Source organism: Budorcas taxicolor, chromosome 8 (genome assembly GCF_023091745.1).
Source record: "Budorcas taxicolor isolate Tak-1 chromosome 8, Takin1.1, whole genome shotgun sequence".
In the NCBI taxonomy this organism is placed as follows: Eukaryota; Metazoa; Chordata; class Mammalia; order Artiodactyla; family Bovidae; genus Budorcas; species Budorcas taxicolor.
In genome coordinates, this window is record NC_068917.1 from 97,936,933 (window position 1) to 97,954,201 (window position 17,269).

The following is a 17,269-nucleotide window of genomic DNA, read 5'->3' on the forward strand; positions in this document are numbered from 1 at the left end:
GGAGAAAATGGAGTAAGAGGATCGAGACACAACAGGCTTTCTGAGACACAAGACCACTGTACTCTAGCACAGCCCTAGAGACGGTCAGAGCATGAAGAACACAATTGCAGTAGTGAGTCCAGCTCACTGAAGTTTCCGGCAACAAAGAAGTGTTCTTGGTTTCCACACAGAAATGTGAATGAGAAAACCCAATAAAATTCTCAAAACCATGTAGGAAAATGAGAAGATACTTTGTTCTGACTAGAGCACTATTGCCTATTATTAGCAACTTTGGGGCTGAGAAATTTGGACATGCACTCAAGAGCTAGCACTAGAAATGTCTGATATCACAAAGAATACATTATTTTGTAAGTAGAAGGAAAACGTAGCTGAAGTGGGAGATAGCAAGCAATACTTAATACTTACATTGGATTTCCTTCTGAAGAGAGTGGCACAGCTTGTTTCAAGAGGTTCCTCACATTAAAATCAGGAAGTCAGGTAAGTACATGTGTTTTACAAACAACTACTACTTTCTTCTATCAATAAACATAGCGAGAAGGGTGAATACTTCATGATCCAAGTCCTCAAGCAGAGTTTGCTTCCCTTCTGTAGGCAATGTCCAAAGATGAACATCAACCTAAAGTATGATCCTTTGGAGAAAGATGCACAAAAAACAGAGCCAGAAAGCTGAAATTTTACCTCCTTTTGCCAGAGATAAAGAAGCCAAGGTAATAGCTCTCATGAATATCCCTCACACTTCTCACCATAGGTATCTCCTCTGCCTTATCTTTTCACTGTGTAATACAATTGGATGCCTCTTAAAATGCTCCCCATACTGCCCACCCAGGCCATTCTAAATAGTAGATTCTAGAATTGTGTTCCAAGAATTAAGACTATGTCAGTGTGTCTGCTCAGGAGATAATTTTGTGAAGCGATTATGTGAAATCAAAATATTAAATGGCATTAAGTCAGTCTATATAATAAGTCAACAAAAAAAATTCTCCAATTTCCTTTCCATTAACTGTTTTTATCCTTTCTTGAGTGTTAATGAAAACTAGGGACAAGATTTGGCAAATCCTTGCCACTATTTCCTTCAAAGAAAAACTTTTTAGTATTTCTTATGTTTACAGTCATAAAATATCCATTCCTTAAAGGGAATTTGGAGAATGAGAAAAAGTTAATAATAATAATTATTATTACCCAAGTCCCACATGCTAGAGAAAACAAGTTAACATTTTGCTGTGACTTTTTTCAGCCATATGTATATAAATTGTGATCGTTTTATAGGTATGAAACTTCCATTGTAATACTATACCATGGCCATTTTCCTTTCTCTTTACTCTTCTCTAAGATTACAATTTTGTTTGTATGACATGTAAGGCTGTGTCTTCTCACATGTGTTGCATGACCCACAACCAACACAAACCAGAATTCCAGCAGCTTAGAGGAAAAAAAAAAAAAACTGTTTTAACTATTTAAATCAAAATTGAACTTGAAACATGAAAGAACATGCAACATCATTATTTTTGTCTTATTTTAGTCTATTGGATGGATCATTAAGGGGAAAAACTGTTAAGTAATAATAATAGTCTAATAACAATCTTTTGATTATTTTTATGCATATACTCTAGAGTTCTAGAGTTTCATTTTGAACTATGTGACCAAATAATTTTTTAAATAAGACAATCTTCATTATCTAAATTATGCATCCTCCTATAACTATATTAGTAAGAGATTTTCATTTTACCAGAATGAGTCCTGTATTTTATCAAATGCTTTCTGGCATCTTGTTAGTTATGTTTTATTAGTTAACAAAACCATGTGTTTTGCTTTGGTTTTTACCTAGCTGTTTAGGACATTATATTGATAGATTTTCAAATATTAATTTGAAATTTCATGAATTCATGAAATAAATTATATCACTTTAGTATATAGTTTGGATATACTTATGATTCTTGCATACATATGCATAAGTAATGATGATTCCATAGTTTTAGTCTACCCTTGACAATTTAGAATAACAGACTAGTTTGATAAAATGTTTTTGTAAAATGTTCCAAAATTTTTTCATATTGAAACATGCTATGTAGCACAGAAATTGTTTCTTAAAAGAACAAAATAACTCTCACAACATTCTGCATTCAGTACCTTGAAAAACAAGGCCTCACAACAGGATCCCTATTACCTACTATAGTCTATATGGCATAGTTTGAAATGAATAAATGAATATATGAAAGACCTTACAAGAGATATAAAGTATGGAGTGCTGTGACAGTGCATACAAGGGGCATCCTCCTCACAACAGGAAGTGGGAAAGCTTTCCTTGAAAAGGTAATATCTAAGATAAGAGGGGCCCTTCTAACAAGAAAACACTTTGAACAAAGCATAAAGAACAAAGAGAGTAGTAGTGTAAGGAGACTGATAAACTCAACATGGTCATTGCAGAATATTGAGGGTGACAGGAGTGCCTCTATAATTTCCACGTTAGAAGAATCTAGGAGTAACAATGGGATTGGATGAGGAGCTATAGATTTTGGTTGAAGTTGTATTGTATGGCCAGCACAGTTTTTACATAGTTATTTCTCTGTTAGAATATTTTGTGGGGTTGCTGATGAAGATCATGGAGAAAAAAAAATTTTTTCCTTAACAGTACCACAAGAGGAGAAATGGTGTATGTGAGAAAAAAGGTAACTGAAGCGGTTTGGATAAGCCTACGTGATGGATTGATTCAGTGTTTTTGGTGATGTTACTATTTCCATTTTCTCTTATTTTGACCTAAATTCTGAAAAATGGTGTCCTTTACCTGGGACCTTTTTTGAACAGAAAGAAAAGGAGATGTCCTTCCTTCACCTTTATAGGTATATGGAAATACACATTTAATATTACTATATTACAAAAAGTAAATATAATTATATATCACATATATATGCCATGTTGGAACCATTACTTTTAGGTACTTAACAGATTTTTATCAACTTTAATTCTAATGACAACTTGACAAATAAGTATTGCTTTTTCCTACTTTTCCATTTGAGACTTCAAAATTGAACAAATTACCAAAGTTATATCCAGGTTAAACAATATGGTGATATATAATCTTTTAAATAGAGGCCATCTTCATCAGAAAACAAATTCAAAATTTGCCTTAATTGAAGGCATCCTGATACTCCTAAATTTAAAAGTAGTTCCTCCTAAATCTTATCTGGCACTTTCCATAAGAACTCTTGGAACATTAGTAGCCTTGACTGTGCTGCTGTGTAGATCTAAGATGTTTTGAATTTCTTAAAGCCTTATATCTACCACCAATACAAGTAATATTAATAAAATATCTCTGCCCTTTCTTATTCCTATAAGTGTTCCAAGAGTCAAGCACATTGCTTCAGGATCTTGAGATGAAATCATCCTGGATTTAGACTAAGCTCTAAATACAATGACTGAGGCCCTCATAAGAGAGACACACAGAGGTGAAGCTGCATAAAGACAGAAGCAAAAGGACTTCCCTGGTGGTCCAGCGGCTAAGACTCTGTGCTCCCAGCATAAGGGGCCCAGGTTCGATCCCTGGTCAGGGATCTAGATCCCACATGCTGCAACTGAGTTTGCATACTGCAACTAAAGATCCCACACTACAACTAAGACCTGGTGCAGCCAAAAAATTAAATAAATATTTTAAAATAAAATACAGAAGCAGAGACGGGAGAGATGTGGTCACACGCTAAGGAACACCAGGCACCGCCAGAAGCTGGAAGGATCCACCTTTATAGCCATGGCAGGGAGCACGAGCCTGCCAACACCTTTATCTCAGACTTCTGGCTTCCAGACTGTGAGAGAATCCATTTCTTTTGTTTTAAGCTACCAAGGTGGTGGTAATTTGGTTTGGCAGCACTAGGAAATTGATACAGTATGTCTATGCTTCTACATTAAACCTGGGATTTTTTTGTGTTCCCCTAATCCCTCCAAAAACTAATCTGCAACCCGTTGAGGGTGGTGTGGTCCCTGTTAAATATGCTCTTGAGACTATTAAACAAACAAACAAAAAAACAAGAGTCAAGCACAATATTGGAAGTGAAGATGTGCTGAAAATCTATATTATAAATGTAAGTTTTCCTGAGTCATGTCCTTTTATAACCATGAAGGTGAGTGACATGGACACAAAGAAATGGAAAATTACTCAGCTGTGACTGAATTCTTCCTGGTGGGGCTTTCCCAATACCCAGCACTCCAGTTTTGTCTGTTCATGCTCTGCCTCATCAGGTACATGATCATCTTCCTGGAAATAGCCTCCTCATTACCATCAGAATACTGGATTCTTGCCTCCACACTCCCATGTACTTCTTCCTTGGGAACCTCTCATTCTTAGACATGTTACACGTCATCATGCATCCCCCTAATGCTCATTAAAAGCATTGGGTCTGAGAGAAAATTCATCTCTTTCATTGGCTGTGCTCTGCAGATGGTTGTCCCTCTTGGGTTAGGCTCCACTGAGTGTGTCCTCCTGGCTGTGATGGCATATGATCGATATCTGGCCATCTGCAGCCCCATAAGGTACCCCATCATCATGAACAGCGTGCCGTATGTGCACACGGCTACATGGTCTTGGGTCATAGGTTGTCTGACCTCTCTAATACAAACAATTATAACAATGATATTGCCTTTCTGTGATAATAATATTATTAATCATATGACCTGTGAGATCTTGGCCCTTCTTAAACTCATCTGTTCGGATATTACCATCAATGTGATTATCATGACAGTAACAAATATTGTTATACTGGTGATTTCTGTAATATTAATTTTCATCTCTTATGTTTTCATCCTCTCTTCCATCCTGAGAATTAATTCTGCTGAAGGGAGGGGAAAAAAAGCCTTTTCTATACTGTTCAGCCCACCTGACTATGGTCATCTTATTCTATGGTCCAGCCCTTTTTATGTACATGAAGCCCAAGTTAAAGGACACAAACACTTCTGATGAGATAATTGGACTGTCTTATGGAGTGGTAACCCCAATGTTGAACCCCATCATCTACATCTTGAGAAATAAAAAGGTGAAAGAAGCTGTGAAGAAAGTCCTGAGTCAACACTTGCATCTATGGAAAATGTGAAAGGACATGAGGCATATTATATCCTCAGTATGGGACCAGATCAGGTCTTCTGTATTCTGAGATGAAGTCATAGAACCTAGTGTCAAGAAAACTTACCAGCTTGTAAGTCCAAAGATGAGACTCCCATTCTTTTAAACACAGAATGTTCATGTAAACCTTCTGAACAGTCTTGTTGGCAGAGTTTTTAGTTGTTTTCAGCTCAGGCAATTGGGCCCATATAAAACACATGGCTTTTCTCTTCTCTCTCTCCCTTTCTCTTTTCCCTATTTCCTCCTACTTCTTATCCTTTCCCCTCCTCCATCTACTTTCTTCCTCTCCCTTTCTTCCAGGAATGTTTACACTTCCCTACTTTCTGGTTTTCATTTGGTGGCTCAGTGGTAAAGAATCCACCAGCCAAAGCAGGAGACACAGGTTTGATCCCTGGGTCAGAAAGATTCCCTGGAGAAGGAAGTAGCTGCCCACTCCAGGATTCTTGCCTGGGAAGTCCCATGGACAGAGAAGCCTGGCGAGCTACAGTCCATGGGGTCACAAAAGAGTTAGACACAACTTAGCAACTAAACAACAACAACTTTTTCCATCATTCCTCTCTGATAATCTTCATGCTTCTGTATTGCTTAAGCTCTCAACAGCACACTTTGCCCACAAATAACAGACATAAACCACACAAAGTTATAAACTATTGACTATATTCCTTATACTGTATACATCCCTATGACTTGTTTATTTTATAACTTGTACTTTATACCTCTTAATGGTTGTTACTACTCTTATCACCAGGAATATCCTATTGAAGTCATTCTTATCTAATATAATATTGACTTCAATAAAAGAACAGACATAAAATCTCATAAATATCCATATTCAAAAGACCACTCTGTTTAAAATTTTGCTTAGGCTTACAAATAATGTAAAGGGACTATGATCAGTAAGAAAAATAAACCAATATTAAATATTATTGCTCTTGGTATCTATTAGCCATTAACTTCACATGGGTCCTCTTAAGTCCATTTTCCTATTTAGTTCCTGCCCTGCTATAAGATTAATAGTGTCTCTTTACTTCCTTCTTCCTTGAGAACACACACTTCTCTCAATAAAAATGAATGGACACCTAACTCAAAGTGCACTCCTAAACAGGATTCTTCCCAAAATGATGAGTGAGTGAGCTCCCCCTCAAAACTAACTACAGCTTCTACTCTTACAACCACAGGAAAGAAATTCAGGAAGTTTTAAAAGACTATTGTTTCTTCACCAGCAATGATTTAGAAATACTGAAGTCTAATCCACAAGCACCTTGAGTGATATGTACCATTTGTGAAAATACATCAAACATGATCCTACTTTGTTCTCCTATAATTTATTCTCTGCACAGTAACTAGAGTGTTGTTTCTAGAAAAGTATATACTGAAGTTCTGGAACAGACAAAATTAACCTACGGTATTTTAAAAATCAGAATAGTGGTTGCCAGTGTGGGTGAGTGGATAAAGCAAGAATCAACTGGGTCAGAACATAAAGGAACTTTTCCGAGGCTATGTTTATGTTCTGAATTTTAATACGAATTTGAGTGGCACAGGTGTGCATTTGTTTAAACTATTAATATTATGTTAAGATTTGTGAATTTAATGTATGTAAACTTTAAATTAAAAGAAAAAACCGTGAACAAATATAACTTTAAACTCTAGTTAATAATATATATGCTGAAGTATTTAGGGGAAAGGGTAATGATTCCCACAGATTATTTTGAAATGCATCAAAAATCACATAGATTGAATGGAGGGACAGAGAGAGGAATAGACACAGCATGAGATAAGCCAATCTAGTCAATATTTGTGGCACAATCTAGTTGGTGAGTATTCGATCCTCAGTGTAAAATATTTCAATTTTACTTCATGTTTGAAATTGTCCATAATATGTATGGTGTTGGGGAAAAATTATACAAAAACTGTCAGGAATATAGCTTTTGACTAAATGTTGTATCAATGAATAAAGCAAAGGCAGAAATTGGATCAAATATACTGTCATTATAAACTCTCTTAATCAATTTAGGAAAAAGTTCCACTATTCTAAAAAGGAAACTTTTTAACAGCTTATTTACAATGCCTACAGGAGAGAAATTAAAAATAAATGTTAATGGTCCCAGTGAAACTTAATTTACTACAGTGAACTCTTGTTAGAGTTCAGTTGCTATTCCTGGGGGATGGTGTAAGGGGAGGAGAAAGAAAAGAAATACATCAGAAGATTTACCAGAATTAGGCAATTAGGCTAAAGGTAATAAGGGAAAAGAAAACAGCAAACTTTTTGGCATGATGTGTTGTTTGCCATACTCCTTCACGTGCTCTTCAGTAATTTTGATTCCCCAAGAATATCAGATTGTACACACCTTAACAAGAGAAAGCTCATTCTTTCTACAGCATTTATTCTGCAATTCCACAAAATTTTAGATGCCACTACTATATATTCACACGATAATCATTCAATAACACTGCTATTCTTAAAACAATCAATTTACATAATCATTCAGGACTTCCCTGGTGGCTCAGATGGTAAAGCGTCTGCCTACAGTGTGGGAGACCTGGGTTCAATCCCTGGGTCAGGAAGATCCTCTGGAGAAGGAAATGTCAACCCACTCCAGTACTCTTGCCTGGAAAATCCCATGGATGGAGGAGCCTGGTAGGCTACAGTCCATGGGGTTGCAAACGGTCGGACATGCCTGAGCGACTTCACTTTCACTTTCATATTTCTCAGAAACTTTTTGGTCTAGAACTTGACTTAAAAATTAAGAAGTTGATGTTCATTCAAACACGGTAAATTGAGTAAACTATTTTTTTCTATGCTATTAATTTTCCTATAACAGATGTGACACAAACAATGATTACAAATGTGAAGGCACTATAGGTTAAAGACCACATACATTAATAGTGGCTGTATTATAATAATGATTCAGGTGATTAGAGAATATAAGTTTTAATATGTATGCTGAAATATGGTGGCTCGGGATGGTAAAAAGTCTGCCTGCAGGGCGGGAGACCTGGGTTGGATCCCTTGGTTGGGAAGATCCTCTGAAGGAGGGCATGGCAACCCATTCCAGTATTCTTACCTGAAGAATCCCCATGGACAGAGGAGCCTGGCAGGCTGCAGTCCTTGGGGTCGCAAAAAGTCAGACACAACTGAGTGACTAAACACGCACGCAATACACAATATTATATAAAAATGGAGAATGAGACATTACTTGATACGATGAACACTATTGGTATTAGTGATAAAAGGACTATTAAAAATAAATCTTATGCTTCTGATCAAAAGGTTTGAATTTCAAAGCATTTTGAAAGATAAGTGTACAATTCAAAACTGAAGAACAAATGAAACAAACTATTGAAGTAAATCAATCAACAATTACATGACAAAGTCTATGTATCACACTTACCCTGTTTCAGATGGAAATAGTGTCTTCATAAGAAATAAATGCACACAGACTTGGATATCTATGTGTTTAATGTCTTAGATTTTTTTCATACAGTAGTGTAAAGTTCAAGAACATAAGCCACCCTCCCCTACCCCTCCCAACTTTCTGGCATAGGAAAAGAGACAAATATCAAAATAATTATATAAAGGCACAAGGCAAAATAGACTTTAAGAATCCTTGTGCTCTATATTTCTTAGCTTTGGGCTAGGCTAGGATAACTTATCACATTGTAAAACTAGTTGTCTTACTCTAATCGTGAAATCATCTGAAGTCAAGACAATGATTTGCAGAAGTTTAAAGTGTGTGCAAAACTGCATTGTTTCAATACATATGACAGCATTAGCATTTGTCTTAAATCTCTTCTCAAAGATATCAAATTATGAAATACAGACTTACTTTCTTTACAGTATAAAAAGATACTGTAAAGAAGAGAATAGATAATCCCTTGAATAAGTTCTCAGTATAGATGCTACACAAGATACTTTCCTCTCTTTTTTTTGTACATAAAACACAGCATAAGTTTTTACAGTATGATTTGCCTGGCACATTTAAATTTCAAAATCTAAAATTTGTAAAAAGTAGTTTTGATCAATGTTTGTAGAATATGTAATAATGTTTATAATAAAGGAAAGGTGATTACAGATAATACATAATAAATGCATAAAACAAAAGTGAAATCACTCAGTCGTGTCTGACTTTTTGCAACCGCATGGATCATACAGTCCATGGAATTCTCCAGACCAGAATACTAAAGTGAGTAGCCGTTCCCTTCACCAGGGGATCTTCCCAACCCAGGTATTGAACCCAGGTCTCCTGTATTGCAGGCAGATTCTTTACCAGCTGAGCCACCAGGGAAGCCCATAATAAACGCATAAGCACATTTATAATTAAACATACTGTAATAGAAAATGAGGGTCTAAAAGGGTCCACAAAAGTTCATCTAAGAATGTCATGATGCTTTCCACATAGAATATTTATAGCAGTTTTTTAAAAAATGAAATAGTCTGTTCTTAATAATGAATGATCTCATTATATTTTAATATCATGTAATAAACATCTATTTTTGCTTTATTGACTATGCCAAAGCCTTTGACTGTGTGGATCACAATAAACTGTGGAAAACTCTGAAAGAGATGTGAATACTAGACCACCCGACCTGCCTCTTGAGAAACCTATATGCAGGTCGGGAAGCAACAGTTAGAACTGGACATGGAACAACAGACTGGTTCCAAATAGGAAAAGGAGTACATCAAGGCTGTATATTCTCACCCTGCTTATTTAACTTATATGCAGAGTACCTCATGAGAAATGCTGGACTGAAAGAAGCACAAGCTGGAATAAAGATTGCCCGGAGAAATATCAATAACCTCAAATATGCAGATGACACCACCCTGATGGCAGAAAGTGATAAATGTGAAAGAAGCGAGTGAAAAAGTTGGCTTAAAGCTCAACATTCAGAAAACTAAGATCATGACATCTGGCCCCATCACTTCATGGGAAATAGATGGGGAAACAATGGAAACAGTGTCAGACTTTATTTTTGGGGGCTCCAAAATCACTGCAGATGGTGACTGCAGCCATAAAATTAAAAGACGCTTACTCCTTGGAAGAAAAGTTATGACCAACCTGGATAGCATATTCAAAAGCAGAGACATTACTTAGCCAACAAAGGTCCCTCTAGTCAAGGCTATGGTTTTTCCTGTAGTCATGTATGGATGTGAGAGTTGGACTGTGAAGAAAGCTGAGCGCCGAAGAACTGATGCTTTTGAACTGTGGTGTTGGAGAAGACTCTTGAGAGTCCCTTGGACTGCAAGGAGATCCAACCAGTCCATTCTGAAGATCAGCCCTGGGATTTCTTTGGAAGGAATGATGCTAAAGCTGAAACTCCAGTACTTTGGCCACCTCATGCGAAGAGTTGACTTATTGGAAAAGACTCTGATGCTGGGAGGGATTGGGGGCAGGAGGAGAAGGGGACGACAGAGGATGAGACGGCTGGATAGCATCACTGACTCGATGGACGTGATTTTGAGTGAACTCCGGGAGATGGTGATGGACAGGGAGGCCTGGCATGCTGCAATTCATGGGATTGCAAAGAGTCGGACACAACTGAGCGACTGAACTGAACTGAACTGAATATCATATAACATCTATTTTTCTCAAATGTTTCAAAATTAAGAAGAAAATAAAATGAAATCAGTGTAGACGCACCCCAATGTTTATAGCAGCACTATTCACAAAAGCCAAGACAATGTTCATGGAGAGATAAGCAGATAAAGAAGATGTGGCATGTGCCCACACACACACACACACACACACACACACACTGGAATACTACTCAGCCATAAAAAAGAATGAAATAATGCCATTTACAGCAACATGGATGGACCCAGAGATTATCACACTAGGTGAAGTAAATCATACAAAGAAAGACAAATACCAGATGATATGAATTATACGTGGAATATAAAATATGATATGAATGAACTTACTTTAAAACAGAAATAGATTTACCCACATAGAAAATAAACTTATGGTTACCAAAGGGCAAAGGGAGTGGAGGAGGGATAAATTAGGAGTTTGAGATTAGCAGATATAAGCCTTTATACATAAAATAAGTAAATAACAAGGTCCTACAGTACAACACATGGAATTATATTCAATATCATGTAATAAACCATAGTGGGAAAAAAAATTTTTAATGACATCAGTGAAAATAGAGGCCCAAAGTCAATGAAATAATATGTTCAAATTATTCAAGCAAAAACCTAGAATTCTATACTAAATTTAACCATCTTTCAACAGAAAAGACAAAATAAAGACATTTTTATTAAAAAAAAAAAAAAAACACTAAAAGATTTTTCCATAAAGACAACTCTAGAAAGAAAGAAACTGTTTCTGGATGAAAGGAACAAAATGAAAAAGTAATAGTAAACAAAGAAATTAGTAAATATGTGAGTGGATCCAAACTGTCACTATATGAAATAGTAAGAGAGAGAGAGAATGCTCAAAAATAGGGAACATAAAAACAAGATAAAAATGAAACCTGAGATATAATGAGAGCGATTAGAAATAAGAGATAAAAATAAGGTGCTTGGTACTACTTAGGAAAATTGCTGAGATATTAGAAATTGTGTTGAGTCAAGCATCTTAAAAAATTGTGGCAATCATACATGTATGTATATGTTTGTGTGTGTAACTTTGTAAACTGTAAAGAATGTTTTCAAATCCAAAAAAATGTTTATAACATGTATGCATTAGGAAAGAAAGTCTCAATAAATATCTAACAAGTAATATCATTCAAACCACAATCTATAGCCATAATGTAATATTAGGAATCAATGTTGAAAAGAGAAACCCCCAAAATGTGTTTTAAACGTGGAAATTTTAAAACATATTTTATATGTTTAAAAAATGATGAAAATTTCAACATATTTATTAGTTAATAGGACTATCAAAATTGGTGAGATAAAAACATTTTATAATTTTAAATAAATATATTGGAAAATAAGAAAGATTGAAAATTAATACACTAAGAAACCAACTCAAAGATTTATAAAAAGAAGAAATGAAAAAATCTAAAACAGGTAAAGCCAAATCAGTAGTTTAAAACTTTAACCAGGCCCAACCCATTTCCCTAAGCCATTTCTATAAGTCTAAAATAACATTGAAATGGAAACTGAACAGGGACAATATGAGAAAGGAAAACTTAAGCGCCAATCTCACTTACAAACATAGACAGAAAAACTCTATACAAAATACTAGCAAACAGAATCTAACAACATTCAAAATAATAATATCTAACATCCAAGTAGGATTTATAACTGGAAGGTAAGACTACCAAAGAAGTCTTAACATTATAAAAATATGTTCGTGCAGTTCACCACAATATCAACTAAAGAATAAAAACAAATGATTTTAGCAAACTCAGGAAAAGTCTTGATAAAATTTAATGGGCATTCACAAATTTTTAAAAATTAAAAATTGAGCAAACTAAAAACAAGAAAATTTCTTTAACCTAATAAAGAATATTTATTAAAAAATTTATAACTAACAAGTTCCCTTAAAGTTCCAAACAAACTCAACATTGCATAGAAATCCTACCCAGTTAGAGAAACAGAGAGAAGGAAAGGAGAAAGGGAGGAAGCAAAGAAGGAAAGAAAGAAAAATTGGAAGGAAGCAGGAAGCAAGGGCAGGAGAGAGGGGAGGAAGAGGGAAGGAAAGAGGGTATGAATATTGGAAAACAAGAAACAAAAATTTTCATTATTTTATGAAAATAAAGTTTTCTCACTAGAAAAAAATCTATGAAAGGAAAATCTTAAAATTTAAAACTAGCAAGGTTGCTAAGTACATGATCAATACACAAAGTTCAATAGTGTTCTGTGCAGCAGTTACAACTGGTTAGAAAATACACTTTGAAAAGCATCTTACAATACCAACAAAAGTAAATTCTCACAAATAAATCTATGAAAGCTATATAAGAAATTTTTGAGGAAAAGTATTACTCTTCATTAAAGCACATATAATAACACCTCCCACAAATTGGGAGCTTCATTTTGTTCATGTTAAGAAATTTAAGAATAACTATGTCAATTCATCCCAGATTTCTCTATAAAGTTAGTATAATTTCAATTAAAATGAAATTTAGAATTTTTTTATTTTCTGAAGTTTACCCCTAAATTCAACTTGAATAGTAAAGATCAAGAATAGCCAAGACAATGTAAGAATAAAAAATATAAATTTACTGTATCAAATGTCAAGATGGATGATAAAGCTACAATAATTCAGATAGCACTGCATTAGTATAAGTAAAGAAAAATACATCAAAGAAATAGGGTATTCAAAAATGGCCTGGACAATGTAGAAGTTTATACCCTAAAAACATGGTATTTCTGTAGGGAATGAAGTATTTAATAAATTATGCTTTGGTAACAGACTACTAATATCAAAGGGAAAAATAAAAATCAAATTAAACCTCCATCTCACACTGTGAGCAAAATACATTTGAGACAAATCAAATACCTAAACACCAAAGCAAAACTGTAAAGTATTATAGGAAAATGTCTTCATACACAGGGATAGGAAAAATATATCTCCTTTCTCCCTAAAGTATATGAGTCCAAAAAAGACACAAGAAATTACTAAAACATAAGAAATGACTAATTAAGAAATATCTATATGGCAAAAATGCATCATTAAGAAGATTTAAATACTAGCACAAATGGAAGATTATGTCAGTAACAAATACACCAAAAGAGGATTAGTATGCAGACTTTTTTTTCTTTAAGTTATCAAATTACTAAGATAAACAACATAACAAAAAATAGGGCAGAGGATATAAACAGGGACCCAAAAGAAAAGAAAATGGCATGACATACAAAATTATGAGAAGATGCTTAATTCACATGAAATCAGAAAAATGTAAATTGAATTAATAAGATATTTCTCAGCCAAAAGATACAAAAATATTAAACACTTAACAAGAATTGTCAAGAATATGGAGAGAGGAAATCCTATTCACTGCCAGTGAGAGTATAAATCAATTTAAAAATCAACAAAAAAATATGAAATTGACTCACTAATTCCACTTACAGTATATGACCAATATAGTTATTTATTGAAGCATTCTTTATAAAATAATCATACCAATATGGGAAAGAATAAGTTACATATTCTATAACACTGGATTATGAGAGAGCAATTAAAATGGGTAAGCCATCTCTAAACTATTCATTCTGTTACCCCTTGGCAGTCACTTGGCTTCTTTGAGCTTCTTGTTTGCTGTTTTTGTTTTACTCTAAAAATGGAAAATCAACCTCACAAGGTGAAATGAAAAAGAATAATTAAAAAAGAAATAAGTAAAAGATGTAATATAACAGCTCAGATGGTAAAGCGTTTGTCTACAATGTGGGAGACCCGGGTTTGATCCCTGGGTCGGGAAGATCCCCTGGAGAAGCAAATGGCAATCTACTCCAGTACTTTCGCCTGGAGAATCCAATGGACAGAGGAGCCTGGTAGGCTACAGTCCATGGGGTCGCAAAGAGTTGGACACGACTGAGCGACTTCACTTTCTATGTAATATAAGGTACATTAGACTCTAATGTTCTCTTGTCTGTGAAATAGGTATCACCAACATTCTTTGAAAGAAAGAGTGACAGGTATACAACATAAGATTTGAGAATAATCAATGTTCATTAAAATCTCCTTAAAAACAAGAAAGGGAGCTAGATAGGAAAGAGGGTCAACCAAATGAGGGCCTAGCTCTCACTGAAAAGCTAATCACAAGTGAGACTCTAGTCATATGAATCTACCCACAGACCCCATTCCAAATCACTTACAGGCTCAGGATTACTATTCAAAGGAAAACACTATGAACAGGAATTATACTGAAGCAGCCTCTAAAGTTATGACTTTTGACTATTTTTAGTTTTGTGTGTGTATGTGTGTGTGTGCTGAATGGAAGTTTCTGAGACTTCAAGGCAGTGGGGAAACTGGGAACCCTATTTCTTAATATTCAGCATCTATATAAGATGAAAGTCATCTTGAATATGAAGCCAACTTCAGTAATATTATTAAGCTATCTTGAGAAGTCAATTTACATTTTTTTCAGGAAAAATTTTAATCCCAAGTAGTGCTCATTTCCCATAAGCTATGAGTCTGTCAACTGTCATAAGAGATAGAGGGACATATGAGCTTCAATCATAAAGTGTGCTTGGGAAAATCTTAGACTGTATCCTGAAGGACTTGAAAAGGTGCAAAATAAACAACAGGTCCCCTGGGTTTGGATATACCCTACAAGCCTCTTACATTAATGCTTTAGCCCTCAATACAATGTTGAGAATAAATTTTAAAAATAAAAAATTATAAAAATGCTGCAAAAGCAATTAAAGATGGTCAAGTAAAGCTAAAACAGATTAAAAAGTGTGTTGATTACTCAACTAGTAGGTGTCCATGACAACTTGCAAAGGTGAACAGAATTATATTGGAGAGTGTCAGATAATGCACATTCATTTGAAAGAGGAATTTCTTGGGGAAAAATATGTGTCACAAACTAAGCACACTAGTGCCTAAAGATAACAGGTATTGTAGCTCAGACAGCTGCAATGCAGGAACCCGGGTTTGATCCTTGCGGATCCCCTGGAGAAAGAAATGGCAACCTACTCCAGTATTGTTGCCTAGAGAATTCCATGGACAGAGGAGCCAGGCGGGCTACAGTACATTGGGTCACAAAAAAGTCAGACACGACTAAGCGACTAACACATACACAGGAAAGAAGTCACCCATATTTTGTAATAAAAATCCGAAACAAGTAGCAAAAGGTCCAGAAATACCTCCCCTTTACCAACTGCAGTTTTTCCCCCAACTGCAGTTGTGAGGCCCAAGGATTATTCAAAGCAATAGACTTGCAAAACCTATCTTAGGAAATAATTGCTTTTTTATTGAGAGCTTTTAAAGGTCATTGGCACTAGAATTCACTTTCAAATGCAAAACTTAAAGTCAATTAATTAAGGATTTCTAAAAAGGGGTGTATATAATACATTAAACTCATGTTTACATGTTTTAGTAATAAAAACAATTTATTAATAGAAATGTTAACTAAATTCACATTATATGTAATTTTGAGCTTTTCACAGTCTTTCCTGCTGCTTAGTCTAAGAATGCTAGCAGCAGAGAGACTGATACAGAAACATTAAGAAATTGACAAGCTCAATAAAAGGCATCCAGTCTTCTTCCTTCCCCAAAGCACTTAATTTAATACTCAACACACAAGTGCTTAATACATATTCACCGATATGAACACCATATTTGCTAACAAACACTGAATGAAAATTTGTTACTTTGTTACCATTATTTATATTTATAATAAAGCAATTCATAAAAGTTTTTAAAGTAATTCATCTTTACTGAAGGTGTTCTCTTCAGTACATAATATCTTATGACAAAAGAGAAGAACTGAGAGAACTCCACTCTAAATACCCATAAGTTAAGTTACAGGAACTCAAAAGAAACAAAAATAGCTCACACTATGCAAGGCCTAAGGAAAGAAACCACCTTATACCACCATCTAGTGACCACAGAATGTAGCACAAAGTACTTACCAGGGACATCACCAGAGTTCAAGTATCTGGAGTTTACATGTAAAGCTACTGCCCTCCTATGCAGCTGGGCTAGTGTTGAATCCACCTCTGCCACTTCCTTTCGCAGATGTGATGAGCCTGACCTTTGGACAAAACCAAGTAGAGACATGATCAAGTGGACTGTTGCCTTTACCCACCTCATATAATTTCTTCCACCCTTTAACCAATAACTATTTATTATGTACAGTGTAAAAAATGCACTTTCACACTCACTGAACCAGATGAGCAATAATTAAAAGCGGTACTGGCTGGGCCACTTAGCACTTGGCAGCAACGAACCTGAGGAAATTATTTATCTCTCAAAATCTTACCATTTAGATAAAAGTTTAACTATAACACTTTGAGGATAATTAAAATCTGTGAGAAACTAAACAGGTGACTGTCTTAGGCCCCTAACAGTATTTAACAATGTTTATCTAATTCTAAGTTGTGGCCATAAATTTTACTCCTATCTTGTAAGCATTTTCCACTTAGAAATATTGGAGATTTCCTCTATCTTGCTCTCAGTTAGATGCAGTTAATGATGATACTCTCAGTTCAGTTCAATTCAGTCGCTCAGTCATGTCCGACTCTTTGCAACCCCATGAATTGCAGCA

At 35.1% G+C, this 17,269-nt stretch overlaps 1 protein-coding gene across 1 annotated transcript; it reads left to right on the forward strand.

Annotated features, from left to right (window-relative positions):
• The first annotated feature begins 4,135 nt into the window (after positions 1-4,135).
• Positions 4,136-5,078, forward strand: LOC128052793 (olfactory receptor 13D1). The gene is given in 4 exon segments (XM_052645348.1): positions 4,136-4,244; positions 4,247-4,337; positions 4,339-4,852; positions 4,854-5,078. Coding segments are annotated over 4 exon segments (939 nt in total).
• The last annotated feature ends 12,191 nt before the right edge of the window (positions 5,079-17,269 follow it).